The 22,091-nt window shown below is 41.2% G+C and overlaps 1 protein-coding gene across 1 annotated transcript in view; it reads left to right on the forward strand.

Moving 5' to 3' along the window:
- Positions 1-14,974, forward strand: part of papss1 (3'-phosphoadenosine 5'-phosphosulfate synthase 1) — a 60,585-nt gene extending 45,611 nt beyond the window's left edge. Inside the window, exons 10-12 of the mRNA XM_060851598.1 lie at positions 1,017-1,285; positions 11,058-11,287; positions 13,859-14,974. Of these exons, the coding sequence (XP_060707581.1) occupies positions 1,017-1,285; positions 11,058-11,287; positions 13,859-13,997 (638 nt within the window). The 3' untranslated portion in view covers positions 13,998-14,974. The remainder of the gene's footprint in view (positions 1-1,016; positions 1,286-11,057; positions 11,288-13,858) is intronic.
- The last annotated feature ends 7,117 nt before the right edge of the window (positions 14,975-22,091 follow it).

Raw genomic sequence — 22,091 nt, forward strand, 5'->3', positions numbered from 1 at the left:
AGAATGAGAGGGGAAAGGTATAAAAGAGACTTAAGGGGCAACGTTTTCACTCAGTGCATGCATGGAATGAGCTCCCAGAGAAAGTGATTGAGGCTGGTACAATTGCAGCATTTAAAAGACATCTGCATGGGTATATGAATAAGAAGTGTTTACAAGGATATGGACCAAGTGCTGGCAAATGGGACTAGATTAGGTTAGGATATCTTGACAGCATGGACGAGTTAGACTGAAGCTGTACTTATCTATGACTCTGACTTGATGGCAGGTTCTCATTGAACTCTCACACAAAGTTATTGAACCACTTTCTAAGAAAGAGCAGCTGAAATTTGCCTTTGCCTCCCTCGTCGTTCAGCAGCAATCTGTATTCATTGGACACCAGGGCAGTTCTGCTCGGCTTTAATTCTATATTGGAAATGTTGATTAACAGAGATGTAAGTAGGTGCTTATTACAAAATAAGCGCATTAAACCACAGCCTTGATTTATTACCCAATGAACAATGATCTGGTTGGATTAGGGTATAATAGTTATTTCATTAATAAATTGTCATCAAATTAATTGGAAAACAGTTTGACACCTGTCTATTAGTGTTTTGATGCTATAACAATTCACTTCAGCTCTTGGATCCCCCTCAACTGCCTGCAAATCAGCACGAGTAGAAACTCCGAATGGTGATTAATTCAATCTGGGGCTGAGGGTGTGACCAGTTTTCTGGGTGGGTACTTCCTCTAGCGGGATAGAGAAAAAGTGATTGCAAAAACATAAAAGTGCATTGAATACAGTTTGCATTTTAAAATTCTGTAATCGTTTATTCCAATGGAGGAAAACTGTGCCAAAGAAATCAGTACAATTATATGGAAACACCAGGTCATGAAATATATGGTATGCTGTGACGGAGAACTTGACTGACTGCTCATTTGTAGATCAACCTTGAACTTGTTGACAGGGAGTGGCAGTGATGTTGAAGTAAGTTTCTAAGGTAGAGTTAAATTTGCCCTAATTGTTTTCATTCCTTTAGATGCTGTCTTCGCATTTCAGCTACGCAACCCAGTGCACAATGGGCATGCTTTATTGATGCAGGATACCTTTCAACAGTTGATTGAACGTGGCTATAGGCGTCCAGTTCTTCTTCTTCATCCACTAGGTGGTTGGACGAAAGATGATGATGTACCCTTATTATGGAGAATGAAGCAGCATGCTGCTGTATTGGAAGAGAGGGTACTTAAACAAGAGTCTACTGTCGTGGCCATCTTCCCATCTCCCATGATGTATGCTGGACCAACTGAGGTGACTTATTTTGCCCCCCCCCTTCCCCGTTTTGTACTGAATTATCTTTATCCCTGAGGTAGCAGTATATTGTGCCACTTGGCCACTTGAAGTGTGACCATTAATATCTGTTTTCCCAATGTGTTATTGAGTGTCTATACAGACTTGTGCCGTCTGCCTCTTGAGCAATTCATTTTATTTTTTGGAGTAATTATAGAATCTTACAGCAGAGAGTAAGGCCATTCAGTCACCAGGCCTGATGTATTGTTGTGCTTTCTAGAGTCAGAGAATATGCCCATCACTGGGTTAGTGCAAAGTTGATCAGTAAACATTTCTCAAATCTTCCTGTGCACTGTCCATGAACAATTAGCTTTGATTAAATTAAAATCTGACCATTTTTTGATTTCATACATTTGCATCATAGTGTATAAGTTATTGTAGGAGAAAGTGAGGACTGCAGATGCTGGAGATCAGAGCTGAAAATGTGTTGCTGGAAAAGTGCAGCAGGTCAGGCAGCATCCAAGGAGCAGGAGAATCAGGAAGAAGGGCTTATGCCCGAAACGTTGAATCTCCTGTTCCTTGGATGCTGCCTGACCTGCTGCGCTTTTCCAACAACACATTTTCAGCTATAAGTTATTGTAATTCTATAAGTCTTTTTATAGTTTTGAAGTAATTCTATAATTTGAAATCTCATTTGCTAAATGAACACTTAGGCGGTGTTCTACAATATTTTGAATATAGATTGATTTCTTCCATGATTTTCTCTACTTAAAACTTGTCTGGATTAATTCGCACGTGCCAACAGTTTAGAAATTTCTAGAAGAGAGACAAAATTAAAACAATTGTGTTCCTTAAATTTTACTAACTAACCCTCAGTGCAGTATTGACATCAGGCTGTGTGCAAGGGCATCAGCCTGACCAGATATGTGTACCAGTGAAGTTTAGCCATTTACATTAGGCACATAGTACACACAAAATATAAAAGACTCTGTGTAATCCTCTGCCCGAATGTGATCCGTTATTTTTGAATTTGCTGTGTTTCACCTGCCAAGGCTGCCAGACTGTTCAAGACCCTGGGTTACTTTAATTGATGTCCTTCTGAGCAATCAACTTAAGATACACTTACATCATTTTTAAAGGAGAAGGGCTCTAATATATGGCCCACAAAAGAAGCTAAGTGAGGAACTTAAAATGGAAACAATAGAGGTAGTGTTTACTTTTTAAGAAAACACTTATTTTTGCAAGCCTAAAGCAGCTGGAAGGTATGTATGCAAATGGAGACAGTCTACTTGATTTATGTTATAATTATTATAAATACATGCTGTGTAATTTTGTGGTATTCTACTTTTTAATGCATAAATGTGTTTTTGTCTATAATTTTTTAGGTTAGTGACTTACAGTCCTCCCAGTGGCCCAAATTAACATTGCAAGACATGACCCAATAACCTATATTCTCAGTATGATAGAAAAATATTGTAGGATGTTGGGTAAGGAGCTAGAGGATGAATTGGATAGCTCTTTCAAAGATGGGCAAAGGGGCGATAGGTTGAATAACCATCTCCTATATGGTATAATTTTGTTACTTGATCTCCCACTGTGTTACTTGAAATGAACTTTACAATTGTTTAAAATTGTTGAGTTCTGTTGTTAATAAAATGGTCAGTTCCCTTACTTGAGTGTTTTGAGTCAACAATCTCGCATTCAATTTCAAAAGTCTATATTTTGAAGTATGTAGTATGGCTATTTTGAACCTGAAATCACCCAGTTTTCCTTTTTTTTTGCTTCCCCTCATTCTCACCATAGTCAGTTGCTGCTGTTTGAAAGCTGAAATAGACTTGTAGATGGGTAAATTCAAAAGATTGTAAGTATGAGACAATCGCGTAATTACATATTTGACTCAGATTTTTTAAAAATAAGAAATAAAAATGTAGTCATTGTTAATGGATTTAATTTAGTACTTTCCCAAGTGCTAAGGGCTTAGTTTCAAGGTTCTCATAATGAGTGATTCAACAATGAGGTGATGCAAATGTGGATGTTATGAGCTGGGTTGAGATGTCTCACCTTCCCCTGGAGTGTTTTTGGTTAGTGTATTTGATCATTTCCTACTGGCCACCAAATGGTGTCCTCTTGAATAAGCTAAGAAGTCAACACAATGAGACATGTAAGAGTGTTAACAACACACTTGACTAGATCATCCATACAAACTTCTTCCCAGTTTCTCAAGTCATTATCAAACCATCACATTGACTATTCCTGTAGGAGTAAAACTAAGACACCACTTCCAAGTTCTAGAACAACTGCTAAGGTTGCCAGCCCTTAAGCAGCTAGTTGCATGTGTGAATTGCTATTACATTGAGCATACAATGTCTCTGTTGCCACATTGATGCTTCCAAGCACAGATTTTGCCTAATGAAAGCAATATGTTCGCTATTTTTCTGTTGTTGAATCCACCCATAAAGTCCCATTTCCAGAATAGTTTGTGGCAAAACTTTCTTGTTGCTGCCAAATATGTGGGTTTGGCAGTCTCTACTTCCTGTACTGGTAGTCTGTACAGATGGCAGATTGGTCTGGTGTGCTTGGCATTCTGAACAACAAAACAGCATATTGAGAACAGGACATTTCACACCTAGAGTGCAATACTGTAAATAATTCACTTTTAAAAAGTGTATTGAGCAAATACATTCTACTTAAGTCTTTGCATTATTTAGGGACGTGGTGAGGCAGGGAATCAGTTCTGTCCATTGTAGCAATTAAAACAATGACTTGATGCCACCGTTGTGCGAAACAGCCTATACAGGGGACATACTCCATTTGTAGAGGAGATGCCCAATTCAGATTAAGTGTTGTCATTATAGCCAAATTAAAAATAGAATTAACACTTATTTATATAACTTCTTCCACAGTTTTAGGCCTTGTTTCTTCCCCCCCCCCCCCCCGCCCCAAACGTTGAAATAAACACAAAAATGGTACAGTAGGGGCAGCACGGTAGCACAATGGTTAGCACTGCTGCCTTACAGTGCCAGAGACCCAGGTTCGATTCCAATCTCGGGCAGCTGTCAGTGTGGAGTTTGCACATTCTCCCCGTGTCTGCGTGGGTTTCCTCTGGGTGCTCCGGTTTCCTCCCACAATCCAAAGATGTGCAGGTCAGGTGAATTGGCTATGCTAAATTGCCCACAGTCTTGAGTGCATAAGTCAGAGGGAATGGATCTGGGTGGGTTACTCTTCAGAGGGTCGGTGTGGACTTGTTGGGCCAAAGGGACTGTTTCCACACTGCAGGGAATCTAATCTAAAGGTGGCTAGAATGTGTCCTTGTGAAAGGTCAAACAATTGAAATGTTAACTGGTTTCTCTAAACAGATTGCTGCCTAAACTGTGTTTTCTGACATTACTTCTACTCAAAACTCTTTTCAGTGTTAATTGAAGATTGAATACTAGCCAGGTTAGCAGGGCTATTCCCCTGCTTTTAAAATAAATGCATGTCGATTTATTACATTCATGTGAAACGACTGGCGCATCAGTTTCATGTCTTAACTACACTAATTGCACTTCAGACAACACAATGTACCCCCTCAGTATTTCATTACTGGAATTTCTGCCTTGGTTGTATACTCAAACACCTAGAGTGGGGTTTGAGACTTGAACCTATATTGTTTAACTTTAGTACGTGCTTTATCATGAAATCAAGGTGACAAAGCTGAATAAATATGAGCTTCTACTGTGATGGTTAGATGCCACAGCGTTTATTCTTGCAGTTGACATTCAGCATATGTAAACTGACAAGTAAATGGAACCCTGGATGAGTTTGCAGAATGCTTTAGAAAGTTTTTCTTAGCGCAACAGGTTCTGGAACCAACCAGAAACCAGGTTATACCAGACTCGGTATTGTGTAATGCTGCAGGATTAATTAATAACTTCAGTGTAAGGGCAGCACTAGATAGCAGCAACAACAATACAACTGAATTTTACGTTCATTGAATCATCAAATCCCTACATTATGGGAGCAGGCCATGCAGCCCATTGAGTCCACATCAACTCTCCAAAGAGCATCTCGTCCACCTATCCCTGTAACCCCGCATTTCCCATGGCTAACCCACCTAGCCTGCACATCCATGGATTCTATGGGCAATTTGGCATGGCCAATCTACCTAACCTGCAAATGTTTGGACTGTGGGAGGAAACCAGAACACCCAGAGGAAATCCACACAGATGCAGGGAGAACGCACCAATGCTGCCTCAGTCATTAGCACTGCTACCTCACAGTGACAGGGACCCAGTTCGGTTCTGGCTTCTGGCAATTATGCAAACTCAACACAGACGTCATCCCTGTGTCTGCGTGGATTTCCTCCAGGTGCTTCGGTTTCCTCCCACAGTCCAAAGATGTGCAGGTTAGGTGATTAGGCCATGTTAAATTGCCCATAGTGTTCAGGGATGTGTAGGTTAGGTGTATTAGTCATAGGAAAAGTAAAGTAATAACATGGGGGAATGGGTGTGGGTGGGATACTCCTCTGAGAGTCAGTATAGACTTGTTGGCCAAATGGCCTGTTTCCACCAGGGATTCTATGATTCCACATGACTGTTGCCCAAGGGTGGAATTGAACCCAAGTCCCTGGCACTGTGATGCAGAAGTGCTAACCACTGAGCCAGCATACTCCCCAATTCAGTTTGAAGAGGGAAGACTTGGTGCCAGCCTATGGTATTTTAAATGAGGGCAAATCTGTAGGATGATGGTGGAGAGAATTGAAATACACTGGGACACTAGGCTAGGGGATACATTAATAATAAATTGTGGCAGGCATTTAAGGGGATACTTCAGAATACTCAGAATTTGTAAATACCTAACATACAGAAAACTTCCAAGAACTGGACCCATTATCCATGATTTGCTAAAGAGGCAACTTTTTCATGCAGAGGGTGGTACGGGTATGGAATGAGTTGCCAGAGGAAGTGGTGGAGGCTGGTACAATTGCAACATTTAAGAGGCATTTGGATGGGTATATGAATAGGAAGGATTTGGAGGGACATGGTCCGGGTGCTGGCAGATGGGACTAGATTGGGTTGGGATATCTGGTCGGCATGGACAGGTTGGACCGAAGAGTCTGTTTCCATGCTGTACATCTCTATGACTCTTAAGGAAAAAGCATGTAACTGTAATGATGAGTGGTAGGTCAGATGATTGGACGGAACATATCTTTGAACTGGAGAAGTTATATTTAAGAGTTATATTTAACAGTGCCCTCTCTTTTAAATTGTCCATTCCCTTAACTATTTTCTCTGCTTGTAACATATAATTTGTCATGCTGCCTTTCTGGTTGAATGATCCAGATCTGTCCAGTCCTGTTTAATAATCTTGGCATGTGACACTAGTAATCAACCTTTTCTGTACTCCAGACTTATCATCCTTTGTCAGCCAACCCCAAATTCCTTATTCAAGGTGCAGTCTGACCAGAGAACATTCTCTCAGCTCCCTCTGCCTCTTGTTCTACATTTTTGTCTTTTAGACAAAGTCATAGAGATGTACAGCACAGAAACAGACCCTTCGGTCCGACATGTCCATGCCGCCAGATATCCTAACCTAATCTAGTTCCATTTGCCAGCACTTGGCCCATATCCCTCTAAACCCTTCCAATTCATGTACCTATTCAGATACATTTTAATTGTTGGAATTGTACCAGCCTCTACAACTACTTCTGGCAGCTCATTCAATGAAAACGTTGCCCCTTAGGTCCCATTTAAATCTTTCCCCTGTCACCCAGGGAAAGACCTTGTCTATTTACCCTATCCATACCCCATGTAATTTTATAAACCTCTATAAGATCAACCTTCAGCTTCCAATGCTCCAGGGAAAACAGCCCCAACCTATTCAGCTTCTCCCTATAGTTCAAACTCTGGCAGCATCCTTGTAAATCTTTTCTGAACCCTTTCACGTTTCACAACATCTTTCCTATAGGAAGGAGTCCAGAATTGCACGCAATATTCCAAAAGTGGCCTAACCAATGTCCTATACAGCCACAACATGGCCTGCCAGGTCCTATACAGTCCTTAAACATCACCTGCATTTGGATTTCCCCTCTTCAATACTCACTGCCTTCATTATTCATAGATACAACAATTAAGCTGTTGCACTTTTAGTCTCATTTTTCAAAAGCATACAGTTTTGGCACATGTCTTTCCATTCACATGTCAACTTTCGATGCCTCGACTGAAATATTTGCCTCATATTTTCTCAAGTTTTGGGAACTTTAATGCAGAAATTGTGTTGCTGGGGAAAAAAAAGACATCTTTTCGTTCAGGTGGCAGGAGGTCTCAAATCTGTAGAGGTGTTGTCTTCATCGACCCTCCAAAGAGTAACCCACCCAGACCCATTTCCCTCTGACTGATGCACCTAACGCTGTGGACAATTTTGCATAGCCAATTCATCTGACCTGCACATCTTTGTGTCTGTGGGAGGAAACCGGAGCACCCGGAGAAAACCCAGACAGACACTGGGAGATTGTGCAAACTCCACACAGACAGTCACACAAGGCTGGAATTGAACCTGGGACCCTGGTGCTCGGAGGGAGCATTGCTAACCACTGAGCCACCATGCCACCCAAGTTACCTGTCAGTCATTATTAACTGATGCATTTTCCATGATAACACCTCTGCTTGCCATCTAGTCAGCTGTCTCTTCACAAACTGTATAAACATTGTTTTCCCTTTATTATTTCTTGTGAGTCGTCTTAATGAGTGCAAGATAGAAGATTTTGAAGAAATTGTTTCCTTTTCTAGCAATAATCAAGTTTTGTCCTTATGGTTCGGCACTTTCCTCATTGAGATGCTGCTGAGCATATTATCACACAAGTTAGGATATTTAATGCAAAATAGTTTGTAGTCAAAATATAACAAAGATTTGGGAGCTCTCTATCCATGCAGTAAAGTGACACTAAAAATACTTATTTCATCATATTCTTTTCTTGGGCTTCTCAACTGTATCTTCACTGTGATGATTTAACCTTAAATGGATAAAGAAAGAAATTACTGAAGTCCTTATTTTGTGTGTGTTCTACAGTTTTGATAGCTTTCTGATATTCATTAGAAAGCTCTGGAGACATTTATTAGCAGATCAGTTACAGTGGGATTAGCTAGAAAGCCCCTGAGAGAGCTGGCAAGTTAGATTGTTCTTCATTGGTTACTTCTATGAAAACGGAGTTGGGGAAAGGTGTAAAATAGGTTGCCAGACTTGACTGGTCAAAACACCTGTTGTATCAAGCTTCCTTGATAGGAAGTGATGTCGGTTGGTCGATTTTGAGAGAATGCCGTCATTTTGCACTTTGTAGAGTATGCTCACATTGTTCTGAGCATTTGTTTCTTAGATCTATGAGAACATGTGAACGTGTGAATTAGGAGTTGACTGCTGAGCCCCTTGCATACTCTCCCATTCAATAAGATTGTGTCTGATGCAATTGCTCCATTTTCCTGGCTATCCCCAGTAACCTTTCAGTTCCTAGTTTATCATGAATCTATTTACCTACACCTTAAAAGTATTCAAAGACTCTTCCACTGCTTTTTTGGGAAGAGAATTCCAAAGACTCAACCATCTGAGAAAAAAACTTACCTTATCTTTGCTTAAAATGGATCACCCCTTACTTCAAGAGTGACCCATTGTTCTAGATGCCCCTACGAGAGGAAACATCCTTCATAGATATATCCTATCTAAACCCTTCAGGATCAATTTGCCTCTTCTAAACTCTAGTAGACACCAGTCTAGCCTGTTTAACCATTCCTTCTAAGACAACCCACCCTTTCCAGGTAGTAATCAACTAAACTTACTCTGAACCACTTCCAGTGGATTTACATCCATCTTTAATCAAGGGGACCAATACTGTCAGTACAGTTCAAGTATGGTGTCACGAGCATCATGTATAACCGAAGCATAAACACCCCCCATGCCCCATTTTTGTACTCCATTCCCATTGCAGTAAATGATGACACACTGTTGGCTTTTTGAGTCACTTGCTCTTAATGTGCACTAATGTTTTGCAATTCATGAACAAGGATACTCCGATCCCTCTGCATATTGAAGCTCTGTAATCTCTGACAGTTTAGATAAATGCTTTCTTTTCATTCTTCCTGCCAAAATAAGCAATTGCATATTTTCCCACACTGTATTCCATTTGGCCAGAGTTGATTAGAAGGGGGGGGGGAGGGAAGCTTAGCAGGGAAGATGGTGGAGCAGCAATGGCAAGAGTTTCTGGGAGTAATTTGGGAGACTCTGCAGAAATTCATCCTGTGGAAGAAGAAACATACTGACCGGAGGATGAGGCCACCATGACTGATAGGTGAAGTCAGCAACAGCTTAGAAACAAAAGAAAAAGCGTACAATGTGGTGAAAATTAGGGGGAAGCCTTTTAAAATCCAACAGAGGACAATCAAAAAAACAATAAGAGGGAGCAGGTGAAATATGTAGTTAAGCCAGCTCGTTATATAAAACTGTACATATAAAAAGATTGCAAGAGGTTATTTTATGTATCTAAAATATGAGAGGCAAGAGTGGTCAGTGAACCACTGGAAAATGAGGCTGGAGTGGTAGTAATGAGTAACAAAAAAGTGGTGGAGGAACTGAATAGGTACTTTGCATCAGTTTTTCCAGTGGAAGACACTAGACACATACCAGAATTTCACGAGTAGGCGGGCAGAGGTGAGTCACCAAGCAGTTTCTGAGGAAGCTGAAAAGTCTGAAGGTAGATAAATAACCTGGACCAGATGGACTACAGCCAGAATTCTGAAGGAGATAGCAGAGGAGATTGTGGGAACATTGGTGGTGACCTTTCAGAAAGTGAGTCAGGCAGGGTTCATGGCTAGTGTAAAATGGCTACTGTAACACCCCCTTTAAGAAAGGAGGAGGGCAGAAGACAGGAAATTACAGGCTGGTTAGCCTGATCTCGCTTGTTTGGTAAAAGTTTAGAGTCAGTTGTCAAGGGCCAGGTTGCTAGCCACTTCTTTCAAGACTGACAAATGAAGGCCATCAGGATATGGGGACTCGTCGCCCTGCAACTGCAATAATTTGCTCAGTGCCACTTCGTTGGTGCTTGGTATTTGCTTGAGTTTCTCCCCCTCAGTTCCTGATCTACAGCTATTTTTGGAATGTTAGCTTGTATCCACTCTGACAAAGACATTGCAAAATACCTGTTGGTTCCCAGTTGTAGTTCTTAGTAGGTTTTAATTAAAGAGCACCACCATAAAATGAGAAATAGGTGAGGTAAATTTAAAACATAGATATTTGATGAACAGCGTTGAGAGTGTGGAGCTAGAAAAGAATAACCGGTCAGGCAGCATCCGATGGCTTTATGCCTGAAATGTCGATTCTCCTGCTCCTTGAATGTTGCCTGAACTGTTGTGCTTTTCCAGCACCACAGTCTCAACTCTGATCTCCAGCATCTGCAGTCCTCACTTTCTCCCATATTTGATAAACAGCATTGTGACCCACGCCAGCATCTGCATAACAACAGTTCAGGGCACTTTGGGAAGAAATGTCTTATCCTTTCGGAAATTTCAAGAATTATCAGTGATTTAATGAGCAATTCGCTGCTTGTATATTGAGGTCATTAAGTGGATCTTTTGCACAGTCTGGCGAACAAATGTACCTGAGACCAGATCAAAGGCAAGGTTATTGGGAAACAGGCTTGAAGTTTCAAAACTTGAGCTTTCATTTGATTTTTATTATCAAAATACAAGTTCGGTGCTTCGTAAAATCCAGGAAAAATGAGCAGTTTAATTTTGTTTAATTCAAACATTGCACATGTTTCTCATTACAGGTTCAATGGCACTGCAGATCCCGCATGATCGCAGGGGCTAACTTCTACATTGTGGGCCGGGACCCTGCAGGTATGCCTCATCCAGAGACTAAGAAGGACCTGTATGAACCAACGCATGGGGCAAAGGTTCTGACCATGGCCCCAGGCCTCCTGTCCCTGGAAATCATCCCATTTCGCGTTGCTGCCTACAACAAGGTGAAAAAATGCATGGACTATTATGACCCTGAACAGTAAGTATGGGATTTTGTTGCATGGTGAATGCAATTGCTTCAGTCATCATGACTGTTTAGAAGTTGGAGGTTCCTCTTGGGCTTGTAAAAGCAGATATAATAGAGGGAAAATGTAATAACCTTTTTAATAAGGGAAATATTATAAAGCGGTTCATCCACCCGGGCCAGCTGAAACAACCGAACACTTCATATATGGATGATATGTTTATTGTTTAAATTGCAGCATTGACTTCACTTAGTTCAAACCTTGTCATAAAACAGCTAAGTTTGCTGCCAATACGTTTTGCAGAAATGCACTGTGCTTTAGCAGCTTTCCCATTGCCACATGACCTTAATTTTGGAGTACTGTATCCAGTACAACATAACACTTCAGTAAGTACTGGGGCATTGTCTGCCTGATTACCAGTGCAGATCTCTAGCTATTTTTACTCCACCTTTACACTGATGTAATTATGTGCCTCTGGAGCAGGCTGAGAGGTAGGGGCGCTATCACTGTGTCACAAGAGCCTCTGATGGGTAGACACTTATATTTAAGGCATGCAGACTCCATGGGATGTGTTAAAATGGAGGACTCTTTTTTTTTGACAGATCAGAAATCAATAAATCAGCTTGAAGTATTGATATGCCATTATTGGGATCAACGGTGTCCTGCTGTTCCTGTGTCTTGTACAGTTGTACTGGGTGTTAAGTTGCTATAGGCAGATGATACTCTGAGTTGGTGCTGGCACGGTAGATGATGATCAGGTTCATCAGAGCCAATATGCTCCAGGCTGGTGGCATTGTTTTCTCTGGACTGGGACTCCTGGTGGTGGTAGTGGCGCCCGGTGCCGGTGTGTCCTGGAGTAAGGGTATCGTCGTTGTTATTCCTGAAGCCGGACTCCTCAAGGTCTGGAACGCCTTGCAGAGACCTTGCTGATCAGAAGAGAAATTCTTATTGAAGTAATTTATTTTTATCCTTATTGTAACTCAAAATAGCACCAGATTGTGGCGACCAAATTTCTCAATGTATCTTGAAGATACATGTGACAATAAAGAAAGAAATTATTCACTCCTTCACTTCCTGTACCTGGTGAGAAGGGGCAAGTTGGAATTCAATGAGCAATGGCCCAGCTGTTGACAATGAACTACCAGGAAAATGGCATCAGTCGTGCCATAGCATTTCACTTGTAAGGTCTCCTTTGTGGTCTTGGATAGAGAGAAAATATGCAGGACATCTACTGACATCACTACATCAGGCAATGATTTGGGAGTGGGTCAAAAGTTGCAGTCAAACAATATTTTAAGGCAAACACAGATTTACTCAGGAAGCACCAAAGCAAACAAATTCTATGTATGTAAGTTAGCACACTGAGCTGGAAAGTTTGTTTTCAGATGTTTCATCACCATACTAGGTAACAGCATCAGTGTGGGTAACATCAGTGAGAGTCTCCAGTGAAGCGCTTGGTGGCATGTCTTGCCCCTCTATTTATAGGTCTTGGTTTCTTAAGGTGGGTGATGGAGCGTATTTACAAAGTCTGCAAATGCTAACAAATAGAACTGGTGGATAAGATCAATCCTACACAGCTACATAAAAGCACTCTCTGTTCTGAATTTGATTATTCTGGGAAGTTTTCAATCTCGTCCATCCTGGTCAGGAGTAGTGATGTGCAGTTGTAAAAATGACCCATTCTCTCTTCTGTACAAGATGAACTATGTTTTACAGAATATTTATTTATAATATTGGAAATGTACTTGAAAAGAAAAATGCTGTGGCAAAATGGGAAAATAAGAGGCGCGTTGTGAATTAAACACTTTTGGAAAGCTAGTGCAAGTCTGAGACAAATCATGTCCCTCTTGGACCTGCTAAAATTACATTGGAATGTGTACACTAATAATTAATAACATTTTCCAACTTTACTGATTACCTAACAAATAACTGGTGTAAATTATTTTGAGCACTGTTACAGGCAAACGAGAGTCTTGTGTTCTCAAAGTTCTTACCTTCAGAATGACAAGTGCACCAAGGGTTAAAATGAATAAATACAGCAAAACACCAGTGTGATAGTGCATTGTGATGAATGCAGGTTTACATTTCCAGTTTCTGTTGCATTATTTTGTACAGGTGAGATCTGCAGACCTGGTACTTTCCAATGGGAAAAGACTCCCTAGGCTGCTCTTGCCTGCCTCATAACAAGCAATGTTAATCACATTGGTGGAGGGCTAGAAACAGATTGCCCACCCACCATCTCAGCTGCAAACCAGGGTTTACCACAAGGGGAGAAAGGAGAAATTAGAGGCTAACAAACCCTCAAAAAAAGTCTTTTAAAAAGATGTTTCAAGAGGGAAGTGATCTCATTAGAAAAGGGCTGCACTGAATTAGCTCCAAAGACGTTGCTGTTTTGGCTTCATGCTATGAAAGCTTTACAGTCTCACCCAGCCTATTATATAAATTGTTTACTGCCTCTTTGGTTTGAAATGAAGGAAATAAATATGCCAGAACTAAAGATACAGGATTTAGTGCAAAATGCATTTTTTATGGAGCGAGTCAGATCCCTTTTGTTTAATTCCTGTGTTTCATTTTCTCATTTAAAGTCATGAAGATTTTGACTTCATCTCTGGAACACGCATGCGTAAGTTGGCGCAGGAAGGAGTGAATCCACCAGAAGGCTTCATGGCACCGAAAGCCTGGGCAGTTCTGACTGAATATTACAAATCCTTGGAGAAGGCCTAGATGGGAGCAGTGATGAGACTCAACAATTCTTTAATTGATAGCAGGGGACCACACACACACACAGCAAGTGTTCCAGCAGTACTGGCGCTAGTTAGAAACCAGTGTTCATTCTTAAGCTGTATCAGTGTCTGCGCAAGTCTTATGAGCTTTATTTTATAACGGAAGGGCTGAGTTTTCAATTGGAACAATTTTTAAGAATGACATTGTTTACTAAGATTACTTAGCTTTTGTTTAACTGTTAAGTTTTAATTATGTTTCTGTATTTGGTAGCTGGGTGTACAATATAAAGTAGGCTTGGCTAACCTTGAACTATTCATTCCTTCTGTCCTGAATCTTGTGTTTGGGGCGATGTTTTATCTTTAGTTACAGTAGTTAAATTTGAGGGGAAAAGGGAAACCTGTCTTATAGTCAGTTATCGTGCATACAGTTACACAGGAGTTTGAAGAAGAAGCTACCGAACATTGTACTCTTCATTCTTCATTCATGACAGCAAGTCAGCTGATAAGTGGCCACACTGCTAAACATGTCCCTGTCATTAGCACTTTGAATCAGATAGCCGTCACGCTCTCTTCCTGTAGAGATTCCCTTGGCGGTTAAGCTAATGTAGTCTGCAAATCGTGGAAGTTGGATTTAGAATGCACATGTGTACAGTGATTTGAAATTTACGGTTGATTTTTACTTTGGACCAGCTACTTGTGCTGACTTGCAGCAAATCTCCATGAATGAAGGTGTTCCTGATGAAGTTCAATGGTGTCTTGCTTTTAATCGTTGGGAATGTGGTGAAAAAATCTGCAAGGCTTCTAAACTTGGCCATAAGACATCAGATTGAATGTGGTACAGTCAGTTGATATGCTTGTGGCATGATTGGTATTGTAATTTGTCAATTTACTAGTTACAATTGCCTTGTATGCAACTGTTTTAAAAAGTGCACTTGATATCTGTCAATGCCTAAGTAATAAAGACCGTGTTCCATTCAACTTGAAGATCTTTGAATCATTTTGGTTCCTAAATTCATCTTTACATTTTGGAGGTGTAATCATTGAAAGCCTTAAAACAGTTTTCTTTGGTTGATTGGATTCATCTCTACAAGTGCTTCAAACCTTTTTTTGTCTGTGATTTTTGATAGCGCGTACCAGTTTGGATTCCACCAAAATCTTGCTTACTTGCCTCTTATTGGCGTGTTTCTTCCTTCCATTCTCTCTTTCCTTTGTCTGCACTCTCCACCACCCCCCACATCTCCCTCTCTCTGTCTATCTCCCCCGTCTCTCTCTCTGTGTCTCTCTCTGTCTGTGTCTCTCTCTGTCTCTGTCTCTGTCTGTCTCTCTCTCTCTCTCTGTCTGTCTGTCTGTCTGTCTGTCTGTCTGTCTGTCTCTCTCTCTCTCTCTCTCTCTCTCTCTCTCTCTCTCTGTGTCTCTCTCTCTCTCTGTGTCTCTCTGTGTCTCTCTCTGTCTCTCCAGATACTGAGTAACATCAGAGTATGATTGTCATGGTGTCTGCAGCTCTATGATATCTCATGTCAATTGTTATCCCCTGCTTGGTCTCCTGGGTTCCACAGGCAACTCATTCCAGCCAAACCCATTCTTGACATCTATCTTGCTAGGCCATGGAGTTGTCAGTAACAAATCATCATGACTATCCTAACCTATTACATTCTTACATGACAATGTTTCTTTGTCACTGTTAACAGAAGCTTAACTCTGGCCAAAAGCTGAAGGCATTTTTTTTTATTTGAGCCAGTCAAAAGGTGAAACACATGGCAGAAAGTAGCTGAGTCAGTTTTACTTAATTGTAAATTATGTATGGGATTTTTGAATTTAAATAAAATCAGCAGGATGTCTATTTGAATAGAATGATGATTGCAATGTCTGTGACAAAAGAAAAGCCCTCAGTTTGGTTGTTAGACAAGTGATCTTTTTCTATGAACTGTCTTTCACAGAAAGTATTCCATCACAATTTCCATGGAAGATCAACAAACCTGGATCCACCAGGGAATTTGATACCTTCTCCATAAACATTCCCAACATTCCAGTGTTGCAAGCAAATTGAGACCGTAGGAAGTTGTAGTTGGTCTGAATGGGACTTCCTCTGTCCAAAACTCACCAACTTAATTAAGGTGTTTTAAACGATGTATCCCTGATGGCACTTTCTTGCTGACCTTCACTTTGGAAGATTTGATATTTAAAACAGAACTGCCTTTGTACAAGGCAGTCCAAACAAGTTTCACGATATAAGAATTCTATCCTGGACATTTAGCTCAATATTTTTAATCTCTCCTACTTGCTCTTTATTTCTGTAAATAAGTAATCTATAGAAACATCTCTCATCTTGTACTTCAAATAAGGTTTGAAGACTTACAGGTAGTGATGCTGTTAAGGTAGCTCAGTTATTTAGATTAGATTACCTACAGTGTGGAAAAGGCCCTTCGGCCCAACAAGTCCATACCGACCCTCCAAAGGTAAAAACAATGACTGCAGATGCTGGAAACCAGATTCTGGATTAGTGGGGCTCGAAAAGCACAGCAGTTCAGGCAGCATCCGAGGGGCAGTAAAATCGATGTTTCGGGCAAAAGCTCTTCAGGAATACCTGATGAAGAGCTATTGCCCAAAACATCAATTTTACTGCTTTTCGGATGCTGCCTGAACTGCTGTGTTTTTCCAGCCCCACTAATCCCGACCCTCCGCAGAGCAACCCACCCAGACCCATTCATTTACCCCTTCACCTAACACTACGGGCAATTTAGCATGGCCAATTCACCTAACCTGCACATTTCTGGACTGTGGGAGGAAACCCACACAGACACAGGGAGAATGTGCAAACCCCACACAGACAGTTGCCTGAGGTGGGAATTGAACCCGGGTCTCTGGCGCTGTGAGGAATTGAATTTGAATTATATAATTCAAATAGTAAAATTTAAATGGACACCATCTTCGAGTCACAATAGAATGTATTCTGTTGTATCGACATTTTGGACTTTCCTGGTTAACAAGGCACAGGTCTTCCATCTGCTGCTGCTACTGATTGACACTACTATGCATCTAGAGGAAATTGAGGACTGTAGATGCTGGACATCAGAGTTGAGAGTGTGGTGCTGGAAGAGCACACCAGGTCAGGCCGTAATGAAGGGCTTATGCCCGAAACATCAATTCGCCTACTCCTCTTTTGCTGCCTGACCTGTGCTTTCCCAGCACCATACATTTAACTATTATGTATCCGTCATTGCAAATGAATTCTCATGATCAGTATCATTAATTAACACCTGTACAGCAATGCAACCCTCAAACAGAACATCGGTTTTATTCAAACAGCTGTGCAATAATAAATTTTGAAGGATTTTGCTATCAAACCATTTCTTCCAATCTTGGAAACAGCAGATGAAATGTGAAAGAAGTTTTCTTCCATTGAGCAACTTGACAGTGTTGTGATCACGATGTTACTGCAGAGCAGCTCCAACAGTCGATCACGGAATAGAACAATGCTCTAATCAGGGTTTCAACAGCCATGGCGAGGGAAGGTTTTATTTGTAGTCTTGAATTGAAGACTTTTGGTTTTCAGATTTCATTAGAGCTAAAGCTCTGTAATGTTACCATCTGTTTTCCATTCAGCTACAGAGAACTTCTAATGTCCCAAATAAATGTTGATTTATGATGCTGATAAAGTGCCATCGTTTTCTTGCGAATAAGACAAACGAAATGAGATGGCCAACGCAGATAATAGGTAACATCAGAAAGTGAGAAAGTTTATTAAATCAAAACCAGCATTCTCTTGTAAAATAAGCATTAAATGGTCAAGCACTATTGGAAGAGAATGGTTCAGTGCTCAGATATTATCTGCAGTTCCAGTACTCCATAACTTGAATAGGAAATAAGTACTAAAAGGATTTAGCATTAAGACCGTGTGGACTGCAGACTACTGAAGTCTGCATTCATTCAGTATGGAAAGGGGGACTTGCAGATGCTTCAAGATGCATGCTAGAAACCTATGTGCTACTTTGATTAGAAAATAATTTTAGACGATCCATTGCACCATCACACACCAGGAAGCTTTGCAATGTCCATTACTCAAAAGTCATTGTTTTTTTTTCCCCTAGTATAATTGGAACCAATCCTAGATCATACTGTCAAAGGGCATAAAACTTGCTTCCTCCATCCCATGACTAAAACAGCCCAACCCTGTAGTGTTGTATAATTGTGTTCAAAACCAACTCACTTTATGTGGTGAAGGAGCTAAGATCCTACAGGTATCTGCTCATCTCAGGATTGGAGCCTTGGAGATAAATCAGATGAAGGCAATGTGTGACAGACATGAGTTTTCCAGCATACTGCTTTTGTTGATGAGTTGTAGTTCACCTCAAGTTACTTTCCAGTAACTGATTAATCAACTTCCACCATTGTCTGTGGGCAGCAAGGTGATACAATGGTTAGCACTGCTGCCTCACAGCACCTGGGTTCAATTCCAGTCTTGGGTGACTGTGTGGAGTTTGCACATACTCCCTGTGTCTGCGTGGGTTTCCTTCCACAGTCCAAAGATGTGCAGGTCAGGTGGATTAGCCATGGGAAATGCATGGTTACAAGGCGAGTCTTAGTGGGATGCTCTTCGGAAGCTCCGTGTGTACTGAATGGGCTTCCACAATGTAGGATTTTATGGTTGGATCAGTACTGATGGGTTTCTTCCCACTAGCAGCATCTTAGCAGGTACTAACACCAGAGTTCAGATTCGAATGTTGATAGAGTCTCATAGAGTATAGTTAAGCTTGTATTCCAGACTAACATCAAGCTCATTTGTGGGAGATTGGTCTTTTTACTCCTAAAGCACTGTTACCCCCATTCAAAAAATATTTAAATGAGCATTAAGTAAGTAAGTTTGCCTTTGTCATTTCATTACAGCCAGGTGAACTATGGCTCAGTTGGTGGTCTTACCGTCTCTGAGTCATGTCCTACTCCAGGACTTGAGCACAATAATCAAGCCTGATATACTCCAGTGTGGTACAGAGGGAGCGCTGCAGTTGTAGCTACATCATCCTCTTCCCCCGATGATGTATTAACCAATGTCACTTCCCTATGTTGGATGTGAAAGATGTCATGACACAATTTTGAAGAACAAGGAAGTTCTCCGGTGTCCTGACCAACGTTTATCCATCAATCAACATTAAACAGATCATCTCATCATTATCACATTGCTGTTGTGACTGCTATGTTCCCTGCCTTGTAACGTTAACTACAATTCAAAACTGCTTCATTAGCTGGGCTATCCAATGATCACGCAAATGCAAATGGTTCATTCTTTCAACACAACCAGCTTATATGGCAACAAAAATAGAAATTACTAGAAAAGCTCAGCGGGTCTGGCAGCATCTGTGAAGAGAAATTAGAGTTAACATCTCTGGTCAAGTGACTCTTTCTCAGAATGCAGAAAGTTGTCCATCAGTCCACTTATTTTGAGAGGGCTTGAATATAAAGGCAGGGAATTACTTCTGAGGCTCTATAAGGCTCTGGTCAGACCACATTTGGAGTATTGTATGCAGTTTTGGGCCACACATCATACTAGCCCTGGAGCAGGTTCAGAGGAGGTTCATGAGAATGGTCCTGAGAATGAAAAGCTTAATGTATGACGAACATTTGAGGACTCTGGGTTTATACTCGATTGAGTTTAGAAGGGTGAGGGGAGGAGGATCTAATTGAAATATATAGAATGCCTGGATAGGGTGGATGTTGGGAAGGTGTTTCCATTGCTAGGAGCCAAGGTCACAATCTTAGAGTAAAGCGAAAAACTTTTAGAATGGAGATGAGAAATTTCTTCAGCCAGAGAGTGAATCTGTGGAATTCATTGCCACAGAAGGCTGTGGAGGCCAGGTCATTGAGTATATTTAAGATGGAGATAGATGGTTTTTTGAATATCAAGGGTTACGGGGAGAAAGCTGGAGAATGGGGTTCTGCAACTTATCAGCCATGATTGAATGGCAGAGCCTGCTCAATGGGCTGAATGGCCTAATTTCTGCTCCTATGTCTTATGGAGCCACTCTACTGTATGCACAGTGTAAGTGGTTCCCATGTTCTGCCTTTGCTCTTGACTCTAGCGATGACAGTGAAATGTGATTGTGTCCTTGATCCATCCCCTTCACTGTTCTGAGATGCACCCAACTGCTGTGATCTAAGGCTCTAGGTATTGTCTAGTGATTGGCAATACTCGATTGATGAGTTCCCAGTTGTGAATCATGCTGCCTGTGTGGTTGATTCCAAGCTTCAGGTTTTTTTTCTCCTATTAAAGACTGTCTGGACAAACTGGAAAATAACTCATGAGTAGGGGGCAATGTTACCGATGAAAATGGAAATGAGGGATCACTTGAGTTGTTGCAGAAGTAGTGCATTGCTTTCTTGGCCATTTGATGAATAGAAATAACGGTCACTTCAGTTCAGGTAAAGTTCTTTCTTCCAATATTGCAAAGGACACAGCTTGCATTATTCTATTGGGCAAAAGTCACAGCAATTTCTGGTGGGAAGCTATGGAAGTTTTACCAGTTCTGTTGGAGCAGCTGTTTACGAGTAGATCCAGCAGCCAGTCTGCATAGTGCTTTTTATTTCAGAAAGACAGCCAACCAGGTCGTTCTGAACTCCCCCAGCAGTAATAACAATGTTTGGGTGTTCTTAGGGACAGGACTTTGGGTCCATGACGCATTCCAAGCAGAATTAGTTTGTGTTGACCTTTGCACTATTCATTGGCAGTTAAGCGATCATTTAGCCGAGGTATTTTTAAAAAGAGCCCAGTGACAATATATAAACCATAGTGATGTGGGCTATTGTCTCAGCATTTAACTCTGCACTCTGTGAAGTTTTGCACCATCACATGCCCTTGCCTCCATGTGGAAATGAAATATCTTTCAGATGGAGAGGTAGGAGCTCACTGGGCACCACTAATTTCCAAAACCTTCCTTCTACTCTTTGTGTTGGTTCTGGTGATGACTAATTAATCCACTATTGGATTCGCTGTTTACATTTGGCCTTCACTTGGGTCTGACAGGGAGGTTCTTTGTTGGCTGATTATTCACCCTATCTATGCCCCTCATAATTTTATAAACCTCTGTTCAGGTCATGCGTAAGTTTCTGATCCTCCAGGGAAAGAAGCCACAGCCTATTCAGCTTCTCCCTGTAGCTCAAACCCTTTAGTCCCGGCAACATCCTTGTAAATCTTTTCTGCAACCTCTTGGCTTTAACTTCTAATTGAAGGATAATCAGAATTGTACGATATATAGCAAGAGTGGTCTCACCAATGTCCTGTACAGCTGCAACATGACATCGCAACTCCAAAACTCAATGTAATGATCAAACACCTTCACTACCCTGTCTATCCACGACACCACTTTCAAGGATCTATGATCACACATCTTAAGGTCTCCTTATTTGGCAACACTCCCTAGGACTCTAAAATTAACTGTATAAGTCATGCCCTGATTTGCCTTACCAAAATGCCTTACATCTTATATTTATCTAAATTGAACTCCATCTGCTAATCCTCAGCCCTTGGCCCATCTGGTCAAGGTCCCATTGTACTCTGAGATAACCTTCTTCACTGTCCACTACACCACCAATTTTGGTGTCATCTGCAAACTTAATAACTTTACCTCCTATATTCACATCCAAATCATTTCTATAAATGATGAAAAACAGTGGACCCAGCACCAACCTTCGCTCCACACCGCTGGTCACAGGCCTCCAGTCTGAAAAGCAACCCTCTGCCACCCTCTGTCTTCATCTTCAAGCCAATTTTGTATCCAATTGGCTAGCTCCCCCTGGATCTATGTGATCTAACCTTACTAATCATGAACTTGATGGCTGGTTTGATGGTGTTGAACACTCTCTTCCTCAGATGGCAAGGCAGGGCTGGAGCACAGGTAACAATTTGGCTTTGATTGCTGATGTCTACCCTTGCTGAGAAGAGGCTCCTATGGTATGTGAGTTGATCCCTATTGTCCGCTGTAGATCTTGACAGATAGTGGGGCTGTGTTGCATGAATTGGTAAGAGTGTTCTCTTCTAGATAAAAGCCCGAGGGCCCATTCTCTCATACACTTTCATGATATCATTGACAATGATTTGGAAATC

This window comes from Hemiscyllium ocellatum, chromosome 36, assembly GCF_020745735.1.
Source record: "Hemiscyllium ocellatum isolate sHemOce1 chromosome 36, sHemOce1.pat.X.cur, whole genome shotgun sequence".
Classification (NCBI taxonomy): Eukaryota; Metazoa; Chordata; class Chondrichthyes; order Orectolobiformes; family Hemiscylliidae; genus Hemiscyllium; species Hemiscyllium ocellatum.